This window comes from Mixophyes fleayi, chromosome 3, assembly GCF_038048845.1.
Source record: "Mixophyes fleayi isolate aMixFle1 chromosome 3, aMixFle1.hap1, whole genome shotgun sequence".
NCBI lineage: Eukaryota > Metazoa > Chordata > Amphibia > Anura > Limnodynastidae > Mixophyes > Mixophyes fleayi.
The window spans coordinates 289,439,253-289,464,699 of NC_134404.1; the positions used below are offsets into that span (position 1 = coordinate 289,439,253).

A 25,447-nucleotide genomic window follows, 5' to 3' on the forward strand; every position below is an offset into this window, starting at 1 on the left:
ATGCTCAGACACGTTAAAAGCATCACCCTCTTGGCCAAAAGCTGTGGCCTTTTTACTATGCTTAATCCAGTGATGGGCGACAGGCCGCCCTAGGACCGTTCTTACTCCACTGGGAAGAGCTATGTGATTCATGAGCACCACATTAAAGCACAATAAGAATTTTTAGGCAGGCCCTGCTATGTACCAGTGTGCTGTAAAGTTGTTGTTTGGTTTTGGTTCCCGTCACACATTAGAACAGACATGATCATGGGGCACATTAAAAACACCAAGAACAAGAGGTAGATTGATGTAAACCTCTAAGCAACATTACATTGTGTCTGTTCTAACCTTACACCTACCTTTCAAAAGCTGGCGATGAATCTGGCCATCCAGAATATGTTGTTATAGATTGGTGTCTCTATCTTTCAGTATATTTTTAACGTATTCTTCAGATTAAGGTAATTTAGAGGTTAAAGTGTTTTCTGTTTCCTTTTTCTGGACTAACCAAACGGACTCCACTGGGTGAAGCCTTTTAACCATCAGAACCATAAAACATTGATAATGTTTTATGTTAACTAAAATAATATTTTGTTATGGCCTCCTGCTTCATCATGTTAGTAAATAAATAGCAATAAATTGTGCTCTGAGCTTGAAGTGGAGGATTACGCAAACCATCTTTAAAGGACCACCATTTGGATGCTGAATAGAAGCACTCTATTCAACTCCACTGAAGACTACTGGATGAATTAAGTGTCCGCTGGCTACTAGCTCCCAGCTTCAGGTAAGGGTAGGTAGGTGTCGCTGAAGAAACAGGGTATATGCAAAGATGGGTGGAGTAGTCTGAAAGAGATGGGTTTTCCAATCCTTTGAACTAAGACAACATGAACTATGGCGGCCTCTATAATTGAACATTAAATTTGTGAGTAGTCTAGATAATTCATTTTAAGAACCAGCACATTAAACAATAAATTACATTGAAAAAATATATTTTGTAGAGCTCTCTGTTAACCAATAAAACAAGGGTACATGCAGGTCTAATAGATGATTTATTGAAAAGTTATTACTGTGTAAAGCCAAGAAATATACTGCCATTTTGCATCAAAACTGGCTACTGAGGACACTGTCCCAGTCTATAGTTGATATTTAATTTTAGCCAAGCAAAAAGGAAGCAGTATGGCTACTGCCACTCATATCAATAAATTAAAAAAAAAAAAAAAAAAGTAAAAACTAAATGGGGTTCTCTGTGCTGAATAACTCGTGCCCATAAAGTAAGAAAAAAAATAAAAGTTAAAATAATGTGACCCTATGCCCAATTTATAAAAAGGTTGTATTTCCCTTTAATGAGGGCACTGGCCAGGACGTTTTGTTATTAAAATAAATATATATACACAAACATACTTATAGTCAGTTCATTGAAACATACTGCAAGACATGGGATTCTACTGGGCGTGTTGTAGAGGAACCATTATCCAAATCCACCTCTCACCCCCCACTCCAAAAAAGGTACATAACATAAAACCAAGAACAATAAATTGAAAAAAGCAGTGAGAAGCTAAGGCACTAAATTGCAGCAAGAGAATAGAAAGTTCCGCTCCATAAACCCCACATGAAGACTGAAGTCACAAATGATTCTCTTTCTTGTGGTCTTTACTTCTTATAGATAAGAAAAAATGTCCTAAATTTACAGACAGCTAACAATCAGTGCTGTATACATCCATGAAAAAACACTGACTAAATCTGCATCCTTCATTTACTCTTTAAGTTAAAAAAAGAAAAAAAAAAGAAAAGAAAAGTAAAGCTACAAATAACACTATATATAAAAGAAACGTTTGGCTTGTAAAAGCATAGAAGCTAAGCATGGTCCTTTTTACTCCAGGTGTCTTTCCCAACAGTTTCACTGTATCCTTTTCCCTTCCCAAATCTATCCTTTTGGCATGATACTGGGTGAAAACATTGATTTGGATCAATAACCATAAGCATGTGACAGCAGTGCTTGTGAGCATGTAGATAAGGCAGAGTCTTCAAAGTTTGATGAATATATTGTCCTGGGTTTGCTTCTGCACAGTATCGCTGGGTGGAAAGACACTGGAGATAGCTAAATCCACAATGCCTTGGCAAAGTTCTGCATACAGCTTCCTGGAAACAGAAAACAGTAAAACTATGAAATGTATGTCAAAAAGTATCATCAATAGCTTCTTACTATAAATAAACAGAAAAAAATATTATTGCCACTCACACATATATCGGAATGTTTCCTCCTCCAGTCACTATGAGGAGCACTGCTAAACTAGTTAATAGGTGTATGTATGGAAGGCATAGTCATGTTTTAATGTCACTTAGTCTTTTTTACAAAAGGTAAAAAGCCCCAAACATACTGGATATAACATCCCATACATGTATAGGGTTTTAATTTTTCAGGTTAACATTTTATGGTAACGAAATACAGTCACCACTTGCTAAAGAGGTTCATATTTTTGTCAAACACAGAGGTACCGAACATAAGGGATACAGCAAATAGGTGTTTCATAAACAGGTCTACTTTTGAATCTGTAAGGCCCCTCACCCACTGGCGTTATGTTTCAAAAAGGTAAAAGCCAAACTGCATGAGTTGGACTTGCGTCTTATAAGTGGATATGTGCTTAACCAGCCTGTCATTCATTTCTTACAAAATGTGGAGTATAACAAGTATACTTTTTATAGCCCTGTTTTTGTTCCCCGACAGACCAGAGTACAACTGCAGTGCCTAATTACATGCGGATAAGAGGACATTGTAGCTCATTGTAAATGTGTATATTGTTTATTGTATATTGTTGATATTGCAGTGAAGCTGTTATTCAATGTTCTTAAAGTGAAGCCAGGCAGGTTTACCACATCATCTGTCCCTTACCCCACTCGCTTAAGGAGTTACAGTCAGCGGCTGTCCCGATTTGCAGAATGCAAAACCCATGAATTTCTGTTGTGTTGGCTGCAGATGTAGTCCATTGGTAGAGAACGACAACTCAACACCAGCTACCCTGTACCTTCCAGCAAAATCCTCAGAATCAATCTCCCTCCTTCCCACGAGTGACTCCTTATATCCAGGCTCAAATTTCAACAGTGCTTTCCCCTCCCCAAGCAAACCCTTGGCTGTCTCACTCTTAAACTTTGGTAGGTCCTGAATAAGGGAGTTGGAGGGGGGGGGGAGTGGAGATGAGCTGTATTTCCACAGGGGCTCCCTTGCTGGGTTCCACACAAATGTCTGCATTAGTCCTTTGGAGGACAATGGATACTAATAGACCTTCCCCCACCTCCAGATATGGGCTAGCAGTCAGCCCCTGCTGAAATGAACCCCTAACACTACTTTGTGATGTCACAGGGTTCCCAGGTGTTCCTTGCTTCTTGTAGAGAAAGGAGGGGGAGAATGAATGCAGCTACAGCCCCCTCACCTGTATCCTGGAACTTAATCCTTACCCATAACCCTCCTGGCATTTCTTTACTGTTTGAATATAATATTGTGTTGTGTTTATTACAATAAAATGTACTGTTGTTCTTCTCTAACTGCATTTGCCTGAGTGACTATGAGTACCCTAAAAGGTACTGGGTAGGTTTCCCTGGCATAGTTCGGCACCACTGGGTGTCCAACCAGTGTGAAGTGGGTAGAAGTGGGGCAGATAAACCCAGTATCGTCACAAGACCATTCAATGTGTTCTTCAATGATGGAATATAAAAGGTATATGCAGTGTGTAGAGTTAAAGTCATTTTGAGTGTAAACCCACATAAAGTAAGAATTCCTTTAACGGTTTAAAAATTAGGGAAAGTGTTCCACAAGCAATTATAACCCTCAGCTCCACATCACCTCCCTGTGTACCCAAAACAAGCATTGGACGAAATAGATCCACAAAATGCCTTACTGTGCACAGGCTGGGGCACCATTGACTTCAATCAACCAGACCTTCAAATCTTCATCCACCATGAAGTCGAAACCAAAAAGCTGGAAACTCTGGTATGGTAGATACTTAGTGCTGATTGCAGGTTCTATACAAGTCAGACAGATCCTAAATGGAAAGAGAATTATGGATGCTTTACATTAAAATAGTCATATGCATCCAAGCCAGAATGCCCAGTATAAAGATAATGGTAGATAGTCAACCTAGTGATTAGCTGTGTCAAGTTTGGTTGAAGTTGCTAAAATTTGAAAAAGATGCTAGACTATTATGGTCTAACACACCATAAAAGGTTTCTCAATATTTTGTGTCATCCTAGTGCATAATATGTAGATAAAGAGGCACATGAGAAAAGTAAACCAAAGTAAAATCAATAAAAGGTACATATTGAATACAACAGATGTCCTACTTTAAAATATTCCATAATGTTGACAACTTATTAAAGTAACACAACAACCTAAAATTCATATAAAAGAGCACACTCAGAAGTACCCACTAACTTTTACCTGAGCATCAGAACTCATTAGAAGACAATTTATTTCCAATAGTTTTATATAAATTCTACATGTGCAACCACTGACTGAAAGTTATACTAGAGACTTCCAGAAAGCATGCACATGGGTCTGACTGTTTACTAGAAAGTACTACAGCAAAGTTTATATTCTAAGCAATGCTTTGGGAGTTATTTTTTTGTTCAGTATTTTAGGCACAACGTGCGGCACATTCTACACGACTGGTGGTCTTTGCCAACTGGTGGACTTTGTGTATGCTACAAAGACCACCAATTGACAATACAACTGATGGCCTTGAAGTGCTTTTTATGATCTGCAACTAACCAGAAAACCTTGATTTATTATTGTACTTTTTAAGATACACGTGATCGCATCCGTGAGAATTTTCAGCCTATCCTAATCCATTTGCTGATAGGATATGATACCTTATTATTTCCTTTATCTGCCAAAGGATGCTGTTTTCTAGATTAATGTTAAGGGAAGTCACAAGGTACTGATTGAATTCTTCAAAGAACATCTCATTCCCGTCCTCATATCGCCCATAGTTTTTAGAATGTTCCTTCTGAATGCAGTGATTGGTTAAGTGGCTGGTCATGTCCTGGAAGTCAGAGTCGTTGTATGGTTCAGAGGACGTTCTTAGTACACCCTCTCGATACAGGTAGATATTGTACTGATTGTCCACAAGGACCCAGCTCCTAGAAGACACCAAGAGCAAAATAATACAAAATTGAGAAATGCTAAAGAAAACTATTTTGCTGTTCCACATTTAAAATAAAAAAATTACAATAATACAACTGAAAATTTATTTGCAAGATCTACGACCATCTACATATTCACCCATCCCTGTTTCTGTATTCAAAATCCGAACGACATTCGCCCACTGCAGGATGCATTCAGGAACATTGTTGAGTATAATAAGATTAGAGACACTCTAGCCCCATTTTGTAAATTATGTTTTTTCTAATCGCATTATGAAGAAATCTAGTAATAACATTTCTGCATCAAGGCAGAAATGTAACAGTAACAGTTGAGGCCAAGAAAGCACTTCACCAGCCATTTGAAAAATTAAAAAGTCTATCTATATGTGTATATGTAGAGATAATATAGCAACAAAAGTGTACCAAAAACAGCGGTTTAGGCCGTACAACTCCAAACCCGCAGCATACAATTGTGCGTACTTACGCCCAGCGACAGTGTAGCGATGCGGCCTGACTGTGTTGCAGCCAAAAATCACATTAAGCTATTCGTACATAGTATAATGTAACCCAGTGTCATATATAATGAACATGAGAAAAGTGTCTTAATAGAGTTATTAATAAATCCCAATGTCACATTTTCCATATAATATGTAATTAAAAGTAAAAATCCACACATCTGTTGTTTACTCTTTAAAATCCAATGATAATCTTCTTTCCTGCAGTAGTCCAAATGGAAATGACAAATAAGTCAACTTAGGAGCAGCACGATGACTTAGTAGTTAGCACTTCTGTCCCTCAGCACTGTGATCACGAGTTCAATTCCCGACCATGGCCTTATCTGTGTGGAGTTTGTATGTTCTCCCCATGTTTGCGTGTTTCCTTCGTGTGCTCCGGTTTCCTCCCACACTCCAAAAACATACTGGTAGGTTAATTGGCTGCTATCAAATTGACCCCCTAATCTCTCTTTCTGTGTGTGTGTTTGTTAGGAATTAGTGGCGCTATATAAATAGCTGATGATGATTATGACAAATAGGCGGTCATTAATTAAGTTCCATAATTTGACCCCATCAAATCGCAAACAGCTACTCTGAAGTTGTGGAGGTGTTGTCATCATCGAGTATATTTACACCGCAGAAGATAAGGTTCCCAACAGGTGCATCATCATCATCATTTATTTATATAGCGCCACTGATTCCGCAGCGCTGTACAGAGAACTCATTCACATCAACCCCTGCCCCATTGGAGCTTACATTCTAAATTCCCTAATACACACACACAGACAGAGAGAGAGACTATTTTCAATTTTGATAGCTGCCAATTAACCTACCAGTATGTTTTTGAAGTGTGGGAGGAAACCGTAACACCCGGAGGAAACCCACACAAACACGGGGAGAACATACGAACTCCACACAGATAAGGCCATGGTCAGGAATTGAACTCATGACCCAGCGCTGTGAGGCAGAAGTGCTAACCACTAAGCCACCATGCTGCCCTAAGTCTTATTATGTCACATCTCCATGGGGTGTGCTACACTGACAACGTTTGATTGTGTCCCCTTGCTCCTAGGGTGGGCACATCTAACATAAGAACAAATCTAGATACGGATGCATTTTGAAGTGCAAGCGTAGTACTGAAATGCATATATGTATGCCACAAAAATTGACCTATGCCCAACTCTAAATAAGGCTCCTTGTTCTTTTAGATAAATAGCGGTATTCAGGTGTTTACAAAATACTAATCTATTTTATTTACACTACAATCTCCTCCACTTGGTCACAAGTCGGTAAACGTGCAGCAACTTTGCTTATTATGACACATTTAGACAAAAATGCTTGATTCCCCAAGCAATGATTATTAACTGGACATAGCTCAAAACAAGTTGCATATATGGTATGCAATGGCTGTTGGGTACAATGCACTTTCAATAAAGATTAAGTCCGTTCGGGACCCCCTCATGCAGTAACCAAAGATCTAATCTCTCTGGTGAATAACATTTGAGTGCACTATTAAATTCTGTGTATTATTGTGACACTATCCCAGAAAGAGACGTGGATTACCCCATACTGTAAAGACAACATATTAATGTACTTAATGTACTTAAGCTTTGAATATGGTGATTACATTGTAACTAATAAATGTAATAAAGTAAAAGTATTATAATTACATTTGGATATCCACTTAAGTGTATCAGAACCAAAGCAACAGTATAGCAGCCAAGGGTATATAACTATGCCTGGGGTGCTGCAGATGCATTTGTGAGGGCCGAGCAGTGAGCATAGGTAAGGTTAGCTCTTGTTCTGTGATGGATAGAGTGAAAATAGCCCTTACCTAGGGATATTGTGACAGTTCCCTGACAACTTCAAACTACCTTATACATTGGCAGAGAAAAAAAAAAACAAAACAACATTTTCACACATACTAACCTGTCCAGAATAAAATATAGTATAAAAGAACAAAACTGAGGTTAGAAAACTGTGGAAGATACTACATGTAGTAGTTTAGTTAGGTTTTGTATTGAAAATTCATTGTTTTATTTTAACCAATAAAGTTCTGGATAAATTGAGGGACATTTATAAAAATTGTTGCATCTCTATAGTGCAGTGCCATTTGCTAATTGCTGCAGTAGGTTTGTACCTCATTAATGGAGAATGTTTGACAATTGTAACTTTTATTGGTGACGTCATAGCATATTGAGATGAAAAGTAGGCATGGTTTGCTTGAAGACAAACCCACAGCAAATTTATATACAAATAAGCAGCAAAATACATAGCATAAGAATGGTGCAGTTTCACAATCACTAATGAAAAGTAAATGAAAATGCCCTGGTTTGAAAATTTCAAATCCAATTGTTTTGCGATCATTATAACATTTTGCAATAATCAATAACATATTTGGCAATGGGGAGCATTCAGACGTATAACTCCAGGGATCAAATATTACAGCTATTCATGCAATATCTTAACCAAGCACATTAAATATTATATTGTCATTTATTTATATAACCTATAACTAAATGTCATTTGGATAGGATGTGAATAAAACAATGAAACAGCATGTAATCCCTTCCAATAACGTACTTCTCCCTACGAATAACATTAAGAATGCAAATTAAATTGATATGACTATAATTACAGCACAATAAATGCAGACAGGACTATTTGTCATAGACACAACTATATTCAAGTCTACACAGCTTAATGGACAAACACTATGTATTATGTCTGCTTACATACATAATGACCTTATTAAGTGTAAGACTTCCCTGTTACAGGACAATGAGTTACCATTCATTTTAAAGGCTTAGTTCAGTTTTGTGGAAATTTGCTATAGAGAAATCCCAACAGTCCCCTGAGGATGAAATAACAAGTCTAAATAGTTATTTGGCTAAGTGACATATATAGTGCTCCATAGTAAATATTTTTGCTGACACTGAAGCTCCACAGTAAATATTTTAAATGACATTTACATTGGTAGCAGTAGTAAGCAGTCCAATAAATTACCACAATAAATTATGTATTAGGAGAGTGAGCAGTAAACATAAATATCACCTGATATCAAATTTGCGGTGCCCTGGTTCCAATAACAGGGGGTTTTCCAAGTATTTCTGAATGACATGAACTTGGCCTTGATTGTCTATGAATTCCAGGAGCTCTGTGGCATCAGAGGATATAAGAATCCCTTCACCTGATAGGGAGCAGGAAATACATTTCTTGTTATAACAGAACATTCTATTTCATATACTTTTTTTTTTAATTAACTTTCCTGTAAACCACACCATCTACACTCTCTGTTATCTGGATTACATGGATAGAAGGTGTATACTTTTCAAAGTAGATCTCAGAAGCTTTGTCAAGAGCAGCTTGTAAACAGAAGACTTGGCAATATTGCTCAATGTCAAGCAGCAACTGCAAAGGCCAATAAAGTATTGGCACGCATGAAAAGGGGCATAGATCAGTGTTGGCTAACTTGTGACACTCCAGGTGTTGTGAAACTACAAGTCCCAGAATACCCTTCCAGCAATAAGCTGCTATATATTGGCAAAGCATGCTGGGACACAAAACCAGGAGTGTCACAGTTTAGCCAACACTGGCATAGATGCAAGGGAAGACATTGTAATTTTGCCACTATATAAATAGTTGGTAAGACCTCATCTTGAATACAGAGTACAGTTCTGAGCACCACTCTATAAAAAAGACATTTTGGAACTGGAACGAGTTCAGAGAAGGGCGACAAAATTGATAAAAGCTATGGAGTCATTAAGTTATGAGAAAAAGTTAGCCAGTTTAGACATGTTTACTTTAGGAAAGAGTCGTCTAAGAGGTGATATGATGTACAAATATGTACAAATACTTTAAGGGGCATAGTTCAATTGTTAGCGTTACTGGCAAAAGTAACGCGGCGTACGCACAATTACCGTCATTAGAATAATAGTGCGCGGAAATATCGTTATTACGATACCTTTCACACTGGATTTCAGCTCGCGGCTCAGGGAGCTGCGAGCTGAAATCCGGCTTAGTATTACCGTAATAACGGTAATACTTTTAACGCTGCGGGAAATTCAAACAATTGAATATGCCCCTAAGGCTCTATACAGAGAACTTTCATGGGAACTTTTTACTCCAAGGACTGTACACAGGACATGCAATCACTCCTAAGGTTAGAGGACAGGAAGTTTCACAAGCAGCAAAGGAAGGGGTTCTTTACAGTAAGATCAAGATATGGAATTCACTGCCAGGGAAGGTTGTGAAGGCACATTCAATAGATATGTTTACAAAGGGTTAGACAAATTTTTAGCGGAAAAGAGTATCCAGTGTTACAGGCGTTAATTAAAATGAAGGACAGTAGTGGATTTAGGCAGAAATAGGACTGAAAAATTGGGTCAGGAGGGATTTTTCCCGATTGAAACAGATTGGCGGTTGCTTTTATCTGGATCAATTTAAAATATAAGAAAGGGATTCTCTTGAACTGGAAGACTGGGCTTCCATCCGTGAAGCTGTTGCCAAATCCTGTATATGTACTCGTATAAAGGAGAATCCATATAAACTTCTCTTTCGTTGGTACCTAGTCCCTTCCTTGTTCCCTTTCTCTCTTACTATCTATACATCTGCCTGCATTATTTTGATTCATATATCTGCAATCTCACACTGAGATACTCTCTTACTTTCATTCTCTTAATAAAAAATTGTATTGTGGCTTCGCACTTGTTCTGATATGTATATGTTAACATTCCCATCCCAATCCCCTCTCCCTTCTTTTATTTTTTTGTAACCCTCCTTCACACCCTTGATTTCAGTGAAATTGCAATAAAATGTTATTTAAATAAGGAAATCCAAAATAGATTGAACCTAATGGACTGGTGTCTTTTTTCAACCTCAACAACTATGTTACTATGTTAAGAAATAAAAAGTGAATTAAGAAAGACATCCAAGTCTAGAATTCTTGAAACTTACAAAGTCCATATTATTAACTAAAGATTTCTGAAGATCCACATTTCTTTTCAGTATTTGTAACAAGTATGACCTTGTATATAAAAAAACTACTAACCCCAGCAAGCATGGTCTACACTAAGTTAGAGGGTGCAGAAGAGACACTGCCAGTATCAGGTGAGCACCCAAACCAAAGGCAAACTGTCAGACAAGGAAGTGTGGTCACTTGCACGGGGATAGTTTCTCCCAAACATGGGTTCCAAGGATGGGTCTCCTGTGGTTTTGCCAGCTGGGGGATTGGGATTATATTCTGCAGCCATTATTTAACAAACAACGTTACACAAATAGCCAAAAGCCAGGCAGCTGGACAGATAACTACCATGCAAGGAAGCAAAGTCAGATTCAGTTTTATATTGTAATTCAAACACATTGCATTCACACAAGACCTAGGAAATGTGACACACATGTAAAGGAACACTTCTAAATAAAACTAAAAAATTGTAATATATTGCACAATTTCTATAACATAAAACATACGTTCAGTTTACATATAAAGCTGAACATTACATTTTAAAGCTGCACTACCACCTACATAAATGATTTTACTAAGATTTACCCTAGCCCTACATGCAGTTTTTTTCCCCCAGGACTCCTCCTTTCCTCTTACATCATACAATCGGGGGGAATGTTATACAGAAATGGTCAAGCACTAGGAAAAATAGCTGCAGAACGAAGCCCCTTGGGCTTCAACCAGGAAAAGGGGCGCACTAATACAATATTTTATGTCGGCACTGGTGCATCTGAATAAAAATGATATTAATATTTAAAGTGAGTATACATAATATATTAAAGTCAGAAAAGGACATCCATAATTAAACACTTTATTCTGTTTCAGCAGATTTTTGCTCCGTTCAGTGCAAATCAGGATCAAGCACTGAAGGGTACTAAATTATACCAGTTTCCTCTGGATTTGCAGGAAGTTTAGATGAAGCCCAAACATAATACGGATTAAAGCACAATGGGGCACATCTCAGTCCCTGACATCTAGAGACACCCATCTTATTTAAAAGGATTTGCTTTCCGTTGAATTGTTTTAGGAAAAAAAACAAAAAACAAAACAAGAGTTTCAAAAAGTTCCCTCTCTAACAGTTACCAGGCTGGCTACAACCAGCCTTACCAGATAATCAGTCCCACGGTATAATTGATGAGCGTTTAAATAAAGTTGATTGTGATGATCTGTCAAAGCCATGGGTATTGTGCTGTATATACAAAGTATGAAGATGCTTCAATTATAGTGGAAATAGCTTACTCTTGTTATTTACTAAATTAAGTTAAAAAAAAAAAAAGTTTGATGCTTATCAGAATAACAGTTTATATACTTATCTCAGTACAGTAACCAGATATCTCAAATATATGGTACAGTGGGCAGCAAGGTAAAACTAATACACATTTCCTATGGGCAGATCTACTACCTACTGTAGTACTGACAACCTACTTGAACATATCAAAAATTACTACTCACCGACTACTTAGACATACCAAATATATTTGGATCTCACCTTTGGCACCTGACGAGGACTTGGCTATCCACACATTTCCTTTCCCACTCTCCTTCCTTTCATTGAATGATTCCAGAAACTCCTCTCGCTCGTCTGTGCGGGTGTTGTTGGTTATGTCTTGGAAGCCATTCCTTGCACGGGGAGCAGGAGATTTTTGATTGGTTGGGTAAATCACAAAGGATTCTGGGAACCATGTGCAGGACCCGGAAAGCTCAGGACTTGTTTTGATTAATCTAGAAAACAAGTTGTAAAGACAATGTAGGTATAGTTTAAAATTCTATTACTGCATAACTTCATATTAGCTCTCAGCACATTTACTGTATTTTTAAATTATGAATGTAAAGCATGCCATAGCATATTTTCATATAACATTTCCATTAATATGTGGATAATGTTAAGTTGACAAAATGTTTTGAATAACTGTTTATACTGGAAAGGGAGGCACAGTTGCCAAATGACAACATTCATGGATTGCGTAAAATAAACCGATTAAATGACTATATACTTTTTTTATTTTTATTATTATTATTATTATTCGGATATGCGATTATGTTGTATGTACTTATCTCCAGATGAAAAGTTGGACACATCATATCTAAATGTGTCTGGTACCCAAATAATGCATAAAAGTATAATTGAACAGTTACTCTGGGATAGAAATAGTTACAATAAAAGCCTTTTAGTGCACCACCATACCATAGAGCTGAAATTTAACTAATACAATCCCAGAGGAAAAAAGCATACCCAAAACTTTTATTATGTTTTATAAAAACAGGATATAGAAGCAGTTTAAATTGGTGCGCTAAGACAATAGTTAAAAACACAAATGGGCATCACTTACTTCACCAAGGAAGCCTTACGGCAAAGCTTATCCGCACCACGGTAGTAATTTACCAGCTGTACAAGTCCTGGTTCATGACCTGTGGACAAAAACAAAATCAGACATAAGTAACACAGTCCGGTATAGTAGTGGAATACTCCTGAGAAATTAAATACAGCTTTTTATAGAGAAAGTTTTATACATTTAATGAACAGGACCTTTTAGAGGTTTTCAAACTCTCATCTAGGGATGGTCAATGAAACAGTCCGATATTTTGGTCAGGTTTGGTAGGATTCATAAGAAATACATTGGTTTACTGTCAGAGGTAGTGGCAGGTCAAGAGATTGATAAATCTGAAGATGAAACTTGTTATGACAATACCGACCATCAAATTATTTTCACTATTATTCATTATTAAATGTACCAGGTTATAAAGAGGAAATTATACTGATCAGTAATTATTCTATAACCAGCCCCTTCCTTTAGGAAAAAAGACATAACCACGGAACTTCATGGTGCTTTTTGTATTTTACCATGTTAATCATATGATTCTTTTATATTTCAGATCCATCCCTATCCCTGTCAATTACAAATAATATATATATATATATTAATCTAATTTCTCTCCCAACTGTTTCTCTAAGGAGATGGTCCACCTTCCTGTGCAGAAGAAATGGGTATTGATTTACAGAAAATAAAAGAGTGAACAAAAGTGTGGAATCTTACATTTAAAACATAAAAATGTAATAATAATGCACTTGTGACTCAAAAATCCAAAAGCTGAACACAGAATCAATGGTGATGTAACATCAACAGAGGAAAGGGATCTAAGAGTTATAGTATCATATGATATGATATATGATATGAAGGTATGTAAGCAGTGTAGTCAAGCAATGGGAAAAGCCAATAGAACGCGTGATTATAGAAAAATTTATACAGGTATTGGTAGCAGGAAGAGGTAGGTTGTATTACCATTTTACGGGTCAATGGTAAGACCTCACTACGGTACCGAGTAAAGCTTTGTAGCCCCGATCACCGAAATGACATTAGTAAAATATTAAAAATACATCAGAGGTCCCGTCCCCCCCAGATGAGTCTTGTTGGGAGGATGTCAGGGAGGGGATTACCAAGAGCTCAATATCCACATTTATCAAAGAAACTGCGTACAAATTGTACTATAGGTGGTACTATACCCCAGATAGGCTGTCTAGAATGTTTCCCACCGCTACTCCGAGCTGTTAGCGGGATTGTGGCCAGAGAGGCATGATGCTGCATATATGGTGGACCTGCCCCCATATAATCCCTTTTTGGAACATGGTCCTGGCACTTATTAACTCCGTATCTCAACATCAGATCACTAAGGATCCCTGTTCTTTCCTTCTCTCTCACCGTATCCCTGATGAGAGCGCCCCTTCCAACAAGCTGATCTCCCACATACTGGATGCTACCAAATCTCTAATAGCTAAACACTGGAAAGATCCTAACCCTCCCTCTATGCAGGCTTTACGGAATTATATCTGGCATATCGCAAGCATGGAGAGTACAACATGCTACCTTCACGATAAATCAAACAACTTTGACAAGGTTTACCATCTTTGGCTCTCTGGCCCTCCAATGGTACTTAGACTCTGGGCCGTCTCCGGATCCTCCAGGCTGGGTGTCGTGTGCCATGGGTAAGAGATCCATATATCTTGCCGTCTATGTTTTATTTTATTTATTTCATAGGTTGCTAATTTCTAGATATGTTTCTCATAATCTCCTTTGTAATAGGTATGCCGATATACCTGCCTGTCCTTCTTCCCAACCCCCCCCCACACACACACACCGTTCCCCCTCCTTAACCCCCTCCCCCCCCCCGTTCCTTGTTTCTTTCCTACCCCCCCTTCTGGTATAAAAAATTAAAACAAGAGGAGACATCTTGTTGCCTTAAAATAGTCCGTTTTTATTTGTTGTTTGTTCTTTCCATGCTGTTTCCTCTTGTAACAAATATAGAGTTTAAAAAATAAATAAATAAATCAGAGAAAAGTTACTAAACTGGTGAACGTGCAGTATATTAAAACATGTCAGGAAAGGCTTGAATAGCTCATTATGTACAGCTTAGAGAAAAGAAGAGACAAAGGTCATTGGACAGTAACATTCCTGGAGTTTAGACAGGCAGTATTTTTAGATACAGGACAAAAGTTTTCTGTATACATGTTTATTTGGTTTTTTTGGGGTATAGTCTGAATTTGGGGATTACGGTTACTATTTTTATTTTGAATATCAAAAAATTGGATTATTTGTTTCTAGATTAAGATTTCACATACACGTTATTTGGGTTACACATGTAGTGATTACCATTTGTTCTTGTTATATCACTAATTTAAGTCATTCACACACATATACAGGATGTTTTAGATTTTTTTTTATATAGAAATATTAGCATGAACGTCTTACATACTACACCAGGGTTTCCCAAACCCAGTCCTCAGGGCTCCCCAACAGTGCAGGTTTTCCATATCTCCTTGCTGGAGCACAGATGTATTCATTACTGACTGACACATTGTAACAGATCCACAGGTGGTCCTAATTATGTCACATGTGATCCAGAAAACCTGCACTGTTGGGGAGCCCTGAGGACTGGGTTTGGGAAACCCTGTACTACACTATGAATTTATTCATATGATTTCACATGTCACACGGGATACAAGTTTGAAGACAGTAAAGTAAAGCAGCAAGTTTTTGGATTCACGTTAAAACGAAAACCTTTACTTCCTGAATTGATGAATTGTAAGAAATGGATTTATTCCTCTTTATTTTTCAAGTGAACATTTTCTCAGCATAAGCAACCAGGAATTCTTCCCTTGAATTGTTCTTGTTTGTTAGTGGGATTTTTTGTGGATGAGATGCATGGAGGTGTGGGCTGCATGTGATCGTTAGCGCCAGATAACCAGTATGCTTGATTCTATTCTATGTAGCCAGTGTTCCGGGGAATTTCTCTGTTTCTCTCACAACCCTTGTAGAAAACCAGGGGGTCGTAAGCGAGAGGACCAACCACCACTACTTAAATTCCTTTTTAAAATTGAGCAAAATCACCACAATTTACTAGATTAAAAGATTTGGCCAATGAATTGACAATTATGCAATTTGATCGACTTCTAGCAAAACTGATCATTACTGGATTGCCCCTTAAGTCTTCACTTGAGAAATAATAACATTCCAACGAAAAATTCATATTGTTAAAATATTTTATTCTAAAAAACATCTGGAAAATAATTACAATAAATATGTTTATTTGTGTCAAAAATTAAGGCACAAAATATTTTTTAATTGACTTATATATATACACATTACAAGTGGAATCAAAAATAATTTTGTGTACAGCAACTTTTCATTTACAAATATAAAATATTACAGTTACACATTTAAATCATAGTGCAAGTGTTCAAAGAGAAGCAGTAAGCGCCCCTGACATGTCAAGGTATCTCACCTGCCCTAAGTAAGCCAAGACCCTTATCAGGTACATCAACATTTTGACTGCTCTATTACAGTCCGTGGTCTTTGTTAAAAAAAAATCCTGATATTTTTTTTATAGACATTAAAAAGGGGAGCTGTGTATAGCTGCAGAGTCAGAAGATTCGCCCCGATTCCCTCCATGCACATCTGTGAAAAGCCCTTTTGAATGGACAACTGCTTGGAGCACCAACAGAAAAGTATCCTTGACTGCAATAATATTTCTTACTTTCCTAATCTGGACATTGTATATGCACATGCTACCATCAATTGCAATTCTATGACATTATTATTATCGTTTATTTGTTAGGCACCACAAGATTTCCGCAGCACCGTACAGGGGCGCACGCAGGATTTTATAAGGGGGGGTTTCCCACCGCCCCCCCGAAAAAAAAAAAAAAAAGAGAGAGCTGCTGCGCATGTGCTGTCAAAGAAGCGTCCGCGGCGGTGCTGTATTGTAGTACAATACAGCACCACCGCGGACGCTTCTTTGACACATCCGCGGCTGCTGTACAGTACAGTGCCGCTATGTATGGGCACTGTTTAGCTCCCGATCTTTGCGGAGGACCAGAAACCCCCCCCCCCCCCCTCTGTGCGCCCCTGCTGTACACAGTACAAACAGTAGACTATACAGGGTGAAACAGTACTGAACAATAAACAAAAAATACCAGTACTTCAGAACTCCAGGCAGGCTAATGCAGTAAAGAAGGAGCAGAAGAACAGGTATGGAGACAGGAGGGAAGAGGGCCCTGCTCATAGGAGCCTATATCCTAAGGGAGGGTAAACAAACATCAAGCACAAAGGGGAGCCAAATTTAAAAATCAGGCACAAAGGGGAGACATGTCAATTTAACAAATGATTGAAGAGAAGCTGACATAGGAAGAGTATTGCTTCCCCTCTAGAATCCATTGCAATTCCTTATGTGACCTGAAGAATATTGTATGCTGCAAAACATAAAACAAAACATTGTATTTATTATTCAATGATTAGATTATATTCAACATCACAGACAATAATGTGGAACTGAAAAGGTTCACAAGAAGCATGCTTTTGGATTATGGACAGCAAAATAAACCTAAAAAAAAATAATAAAATAAATCTAAAAATAAGGAAAAGGAGAAATGGAGCCTCCTAGTGCGGTAACAACAAATAAGTGCTCCAACACACGCCCTGTACAAAAAAGTATACCATATATGAAATAATAAACAACTTATCTGTAATTCTGTATACCACGAGTCCTGGATTACCTTTAACCGCTCTTAGCTCCACATGTCCATACGTGGTGTAAAAAATGTATTTGAAGAAAACAGAAAGCAGCAATAGTGTAATTGTGTTACACAATATACACCCGTGTGAACACGCATTAATAAAGTGCCTCCCTAGAAAACAAAGTTCTTTCAACCAAATGTGTTCCTCAATAAATCCAGAATCAGCCGTCCGTGATTGTGATTACTTCCAGTGGAAAAGTGTTCCTCGCCAAACTTTAGTCAATCATTGGACACTAGACAAAATGCCACTCAAAATGTCTTTTATCTCCTGTCTGCCTCCTCCATCCAAGATTTACGTCTCTCAATAAAAACAGAATACAGGGTGGCCAAATAGTGTAGTTTTTAAGAACAAACAAACACATAAGAGACTTAACTGGCATATAAGTTCTCATCCCTTCCAGGTAGAAGCGAAAAGACAACGTTCTTATGGTGGCTCCAACGCGTTTCGTCCTTTACCATCTCTGACCATTATCAAGGGGTATGCCAGCTAAGTCTTTGTTCTTATTGATGTATGTGCAATATCATTGTAAAAACAATAATGGGAAAGAACATTGAAGACTCAAGCCATATTTCTATATACTGTATGATCTCTCTCTAGCAGTTGAAAAAAAAAAAAAAAAAAAACAACAACACACACACACACATCATATACATATCTCTATTTCCCAACATTTAGAAACACGAAATCTGGAAAACAGTCTTGCCCCTGTCCCGCCCAAACTCTACAAACTGATGTAAAACCCATGTTTGGTTAGGCCCCACCCCCTTTTGCAGCCCACAAATCAAAATGTCACACCCAAATCAGAACAGTTGGTTGGTCTACATACAAATAAATAACTACTATATTTTTTATTAACAGATATGTGAATATATAATATAATAAATGTATACTTAACTGGTCAGATGAAATACATCCAGATGGAGAACTCTGCTGATGCACTAAAATGGTGACCACAAGGGAAACAAAGGTGCCCTGTTCAAATCTTCCTATCTCAAACAATGCTGGAACAAAAGTATCCTTATAGCAACCAGAAGAGTTCATTAACGAGGTGAGACGGAGTGGAGAGCTAGTGATGTTACTGTATGTTACACTACAGATATAAATGTACATCTAAATGCCACTCAAGTGTGCATTTATTTGCATGTTTGCATGACAAATGTGCAACATTTAAATTTGCATATAATTTACATATGCACATAGATACGAACATGTTTACCAATCATAACATTTGCACATGTTTTAGAAAATGTCTATTTTAAAAAGAATACACCCTTTATGTAAAGGGGTCTAGATATAAAGTATTAAAACAAAAAAAAACAAATACAAAATACAAGATGGACCTGTAGGTTCTTTTCTGGCATAAAATTCCGATGACCCGTGTTGAGGATTAGTGTGTAGGCTCTCCTGCATCTACCCGGGTCGGATGACCTGGGAATAGCCATCAGTCTGAAAGGTGAGACCCGGGTTTATCAAACTGGTCGGCCTGGGAATTTGTTGGGGTGGGAGGCTCGGTCACCCGGCAATATCTCGGGTATATGAACCCGACATATTGCCGAGGCTGCAATGTGACAGTGGTATTACTGACATTTCTTGGTATATTATTGAATGAGCCTAGAGTTTCACTTCATCGTCTTTTTTTTTTTTTTTTCTTTCTTTAAATCTAGCCTGGACAGAGGGAGTTGGGCATCTGGTTAGATTATGTACAGTATGCGCAGCAAGCATTTGTAAATATGAAGAATAAACTGCAATTGTGGGAGATCTGTGTTTTACTGAGTACTAACATTTCCTATTGGCCAATACTGAAAAAGGGAGATCTTTCTGTGATGTATATTGTGTATTTCTGAAGAAACCTCATTACAGGTGGTGAAAGGTGGAAATATGTGACCGTCACATATTGATTAACAAGCAAAGGAAGCACAGAAATGGGAGTAATCATCACAAGAATCAGTGAGCAGCTTTCAGTGCCTGGTGTCACTTCGACTATCTTTAGGCCATTAAAAACAATATCACTTGCGGTCATTGCAGTGGAGACTATTAATCTGTTTATTCGACAGCTGTTCTATTACTTTGAACAGACAGCCATATTTTGATTCCCTCCTAGGTTTCAATGAGAAATCACGAAGAACAGCAGTTAACAAGAAAATCAAAGATTTTTGGAACTTGTGTCCAGTGGCGGATCCAGGGCGGGGCGATCGCCCCCCCTAGTGGGGGCTTGCTGCCGACAGCTGCACACTGTGCAGGTCCGTTCAGCAGTCACAGTGTGCTGCCTGGCTGCTCTGATTGTGTTTTAAACACAATCAGAGCAGCGGAGCAGCACACTGTCACTGCCGAGCGGACCTGCACATAGTGTGCAGCCGCCGGCAGCCTTAGAAATCAGAAAGGGGGCGGGGCCTAAATCGCCCCCCCCCCCCCCCCCCCCCTAAAATCGCCCTGGGTAAAGCAGTTGTCTAGATCCACCCCTGCTTGTGTCCAATGGCTAAAGCCATCTGTAGATGTCGTTAGCCATTGAATCCTACAGGAAGAGCAGTAGAGGGATCTTTGGATCCCTCGCCGCTTCTTAACTGCCCCCCCCCCCCCCCCCCCGGGTAACTATCGTAAAGGTGGCCACTTTGCGATCGTGACCAAACATAGAGAAGATAGAATATAGGTACTCTTGTGTATTCACAGGGACAGTAGTTTATCGTGACTGCTGTCACTGCAGAACACTTAATAAATGCTCATGATCTTTCATTCATTATCATTGCCATAGGGAATGAAAATGACCGTGTCAAAAATGTGCCAGTATTAAATATGCCCCATGGACACACAAAGGATTCTTGAGCTATCTATCTGTATCAAATGGAAAACTAGATCCATATATTATCATTCTGGATACTTTATAAACTGTGGGGATTTCCTAAAAGTGTGAGCTCTTTCTGCACTGTCTGGACATACTGAGAAAGAGTTTGTGTATGTGTGTGACTGGCAGCAATAGTTGTCTGCCCTCCAGAGATTTTGAAAATAAAATAAAAATTCAGCTATAATTTTCATGCTTAAAATGTATTGTTGTCATTAAAAGAAAAACCTTCTATGTGAAATTGCTGCTTCAATGTGTTGATGTATACATTCATTTTGGGAAGTCAGACTTTTATATATGATATTTTATACCTAAACAAAATAACTCTGAATACTGGATAAAAAAACATTAATGAATACTAGTAGTTTCATTATAAACCAGATTTAAATGCTAACTAATATTAATGCAGATCAAAAGTTTGTTTTTTTCACACAGATAACATATTTACTGACAAATATTTATCCTATATCAAAACTCGACTAAAAAAGAAAATATAAGCAGTATCTAAAATAATAGTGGGGTTATAATTAATGAGTTCATGGTGTGTATGATATAGGATGAGAAGGGGGGCTGATATTTTATTCACCTCAACTTTTTTTCCCTGGTGAGTAAATATGTGATTTATTTTTATACTGTCAGTACGTTTACTGAGAGATGGCAACCAAGATGCTTTGTTCTACCTTTTGTTACCCTGTCCCTTCCTTTTACTTTTCCAACAGACTGCTTGTGGCATTATTTGACAAGTAGGGGGGGGGGAGAAGACAGACAACAGCCATTCCATTACACTAGTGTGAAAATCAAGGTATCCTGCTCACTGTAAGTTTGGAGAGATGAATAAGTTGCTCAGTGCTTCTCTGTACCAGTAATAGCAGTATGACAACGCACTGTCACTAAGTTTACACGATACGGTCTATCTTTTGTTACAAGCATAACAGAATAGCTTTTTATACAGCTGCATAAAAACATATTTTGCCATATATAGACCACAGTACATAACAAATTCTAGATTTTATTTCAAATATACATAGCAATGCACTAGATATGGGGAAAATGATCTTTGTCTGCATCGGATAAAGAGTCATTATGTCTGAAATGTAATGCATAGTATTTGATTTCTGCAAATAAATTCAGAATTTTTCAATTTCCTGTTAGTCAAACCTTTATTTTTTATTGTATCAGATGGCATAGGGAAACAGTCTAATTGGTCATGTTTGAACTATTATGCTAGGTTCCATCCACGCCTTATTCCTAGTAGATACCAGTACTGTAGACTTCAAATATTAACAATGAGAATTTTTACAAAAAGGCCTTTAATTAGCTTTACCAAGTGTATAATATCTCAGCAATTGCTTATAATAAAACTGCTATAATTATAGCATGTATTCTAGCGTTTTGGGTACCACACTTACATAATAAATTATGTATCATGACAATACATATTTACAGGCACACTGACTGAATGCTATAAAGTGCTGGGATTCACTGGCAGCGCTGCAGCTGCACAGGCTGAGACCCCCCTCTTGGTGCAGTAGGCAACACCCAAATGCAGCTCCTTGCACTTATGTCAAGTAGAATGCAGGGTGTCACTTTGTTAAATGTCACTGTAATCCTACAGTTCTTTCTAGTGTCAATCTAGCTCATGTCACAGAATTAGATTTGTTAAAGGGTTTAAAAGTTAAATTTAAAAGCAAATCAGTGTGACGTCAAATACACGGGAATGAGAACGAAGTATGTGATGATTTTTGCGGTGTCTTACCCAATCTCCCAAAAGGCAGCCTGTTCCTCTCTCCCAGCATGAGATTAAACCGGGGATTGTCCCTCTTCAGTCTCTTCCATTGTCCCGTGGCAAGGAGGATTTTAGACACTTCAGCATAGACTGTGCTGTTCTCATCTCTCACCACGAACGAGTACATCATTCTACAGTAGAAGGAGTGCAACACCCACTGTCTAAGGCAATATTCTATGCGCTATTGTTGTGCTAAGTGCTGCACCCCAGTAGCATCCCATGCAGACTCCCGACCATGCTATAGTTTAGGGAACAGATCCATGTATGATCTGCATGTATGATGTCACCCCCCGGCTGCCTAAATCTTATTCGATCTTGTGGGGATGTAGTTATTGATCTCATATGGAGACCCCGATAGGAAGGAAAGCAGCTGCAGCCTTTCAGCTTCTATATTCAGGCAGCGGCTCTAGTTACGTGATAACCCCTCCCAGGCACTGGAGGCTGGGCCAGTGGGTCAGAGAGCAATGGGAGGAGAAGCAGACAGCGAGCAGCATGGCAAGGAATTGTACTGAGTCACACGCTGATTGCCATATGTCATTCCACAGAGTGGGCCCTAGCACGTTATGATATGGATCTGCATATTGTCGTCTAACCTAGCCGCAATCCACTCAATAAGATGGAGAACTGGCTCAAAGGAAATCAACATTTCTTATGGGTTTTTTCTTTTAATAACAAGTTATTAACGAAGCATTAACATCACTATAAAGAATTGAACCTCCATTAGGGGGGTATTCAATTGTTAGCGTTAACGCTAACAAACGAGCGCTCAAAAAATCTTACCGTTAATACGGTAATTACTCGTGGAATTCCAGGTCGCTGCTCCCTGAGCGGCGAGCTGAAATTCCGCGAGTAAACTACCGTATTAACGGTTTTCGCGCGCAATATTACCGTATAAACGGTAATATTTTTTGAGCGCTCGTTTTTCAGCGTTAACGCTGACAATTGAATACGCCCCAGAATGTCTGTGAGGCTTATGAACAGGAGGTTTCTGTCCTCCCTGAGCTCACCTTAGGACACCTGCGTTACGGTTTGATAGGTGTACCGCCCCAGTCAAACTCCCCACCTGCCACTGTCCTGTTGGACCCTATACGTCGTTAAGCCCAGAGCAGGATTTAGACCTTATGGGGCCCTAGGCTTGATACTGCTTTGGGGCTCCCTCCCCGAAACAATCAATAGCACTATTTTTTTTTAGCATAGTATATAACCCTATAGTTGAGTAGTAGGTTAAGCTATGTGCCTCCAGTGGCGGATCCAGGGGGGGGGGGGGGGGGGCAATCGCCCCCCCTAGCAGGAGCTTGTGCAGGTCCATTCGTTAGTGACAGGCAAGGACAGTGTGCTGCCCAGCCGCTCTGATTGTGTTTTAAACACAATCGGAGCATACTGTCACTGCTGAACGGAACTGCACATAGTGTGCAGCCTCAGATGTCAAAAAGGGGGTGGGGCCTAAATCCCCCCCCCCCCCTAAATCGCCCCGGGTAGAAGTATTCTCTAGATCCGCCCCTGTGTGCCTCTGCTGTGCAATCAAAGGGGGCATGGCTTGCATCGTTAGGGGCGTACCTAGCAGGTGAAAAAAGCTAGGCCACCCTCCTACAGAAAAAAATCTGCATTGCTGCGTACACCATTGGCAGAAGTGTACAGTGCCATCTTGCCAGAGCATCACATATGTCCCAGCAGTCCTGACAGTGACCTAAAAGCAGCATTTTTAGTGGATGATATGTCATTTCAATTATTTTATGTTTTTGCAAATATATATTTTGTGCTGTAACTGAATCTTGTAGAAGAGCCTGTTGTTTTATTATCTGTATTTGTAAGTAAATCATATTTCCAAGTGAAATTACAATACCACTGTCTTGGACCTTGCATAAATTATTTAAAGGAGAACTCCACTCCCCCTTAAAGAAGTTCCTACCCAGAACATATGTATTAAATAACATGTACATCACACTGCTCCCCCTTCATTACTGCTGTCCCTACATCCTCATTACTGTGACCTCCTTCATCATTACATTGTGTCCCTTCATAACCACACTGTGCCAGCCATAATTTTGCTCCCTTTCTCTTGTTTCCCTCACACACATTGTGCCCAATTTTACTGTCCTCTCTTTATTTCCCCTCACACTATGCCCAGCTTTGCTCCCCTTCTCTTTACTTTCCCTTACACTGTGCCCAACTTTGCTCCCCTCTCCTCTTTACTTTCCATCAGAGTGTGTACCATTGTGCCTCCGCCTCCGTTAGTTCACTTACCTTTCATGTGCCTTCTTTTCTGTTTTCTTCTGTTCTGTCTTCTTTCTTCTCCGTTACGCGGCTCCTCTCTGCTTCTCACTGAGTCCTCATTGAATATGTCGTCAGGCATGATGACGTCATGCCCGACATTCAGTGAAACAGCAGAGAGGAGCTAAGAATGTTGCTGGAAGCCTCCACAGTCATGTGTTTTTTTAAATTTTTATCTCGGCCATAATTTCTTTTGCTACGCCGGCGGACAAGCGACAGTGAGGAATGGCAGGTGGACGGAAGCACACCCCGCCTTGCCTACCCCGATGGCTATGGGGGGCCTCTCTGGAGACCGCTGGGCCCTAGGCAGTTGCCTAGTGGTAAATCCAGCCCTGGTTAAGCCCCGTTGCACAATGGCGTTAATCACAACAGGCGTTGGGGCTACAGCATACTTGCCAACTGACCTGTAATTTCCAGGAGACTCCGTAGAATTCCCGGGAGAGTAGGGCATTCTGCATCTGTCCACTTCCTAGTGAATCAGAGCCACAATTACGCGGTCACATCATTGCGTCACAGGGGCGGGGCCAATAATGCCAAGATTCATCAAGCCCCACCCCCTTCGGGAACCCCTACTTGCCAGCTTCAAAAAGTTGGCAAGTATGGGCTACATTGAAGCAATGGCATCACCAGCCCCCCTCCCACACTTAACGGCTGACCTCCCAAACAAGATCTTGCAGAGGAGAGACAGCCAAAGTTGTAAAGTATGAAATAAACCAAACTTTGGGGGTGGTTTCCCCTGGAAAAGGGGTTCACCCTATACATCAGATAAGGTTTGGCGGCAATAGCTTCCCCATGCAATAACAAGAAAATTAATGAAAAAAACGCTTCATTTTTGGAATATGTTTTTTAATATTTCAATCTATTTTTTAACAAATT

The 25,447-nt window shown here is 39.0% G+C and overlaps 1 protein-coding gene across 1 annotated transcript; it reads right to left on the reverse strand.

The window, feature by feature from the left end:
* Positions 1-1,008: 1,008 nt before the first annotated feature.
* Positions 1,009-22,735, reverse strand: TTL (tubulin tyrosine ligase). The gene is made up of 7 exons (XM_075203764.1): positions 22,271-22,735; positions 12,939-13,017; positions 12,098-12,330; positions 8,661-8,796; positions 4,840-5,109; positions 3,870-4,013; positions 1,009-2,115 (listed from the first exon to the last, which is right to left on the reverse strand). The coding sequence occupies exons 1-7, from the start codon at positions 22,428-22,430 to the stop codon at positions 2,001-2,003; spliced, it is 1,137 nt and encodes a 378-aa protein (XP_075059865.1). The 5' UTR covers positions 22,431-22,735; the 3' UTR covers positions 1,009-2,000.
* Between the last annotated feature and the right edge of the window lie 2,712 nt (positions 22,736-25,447).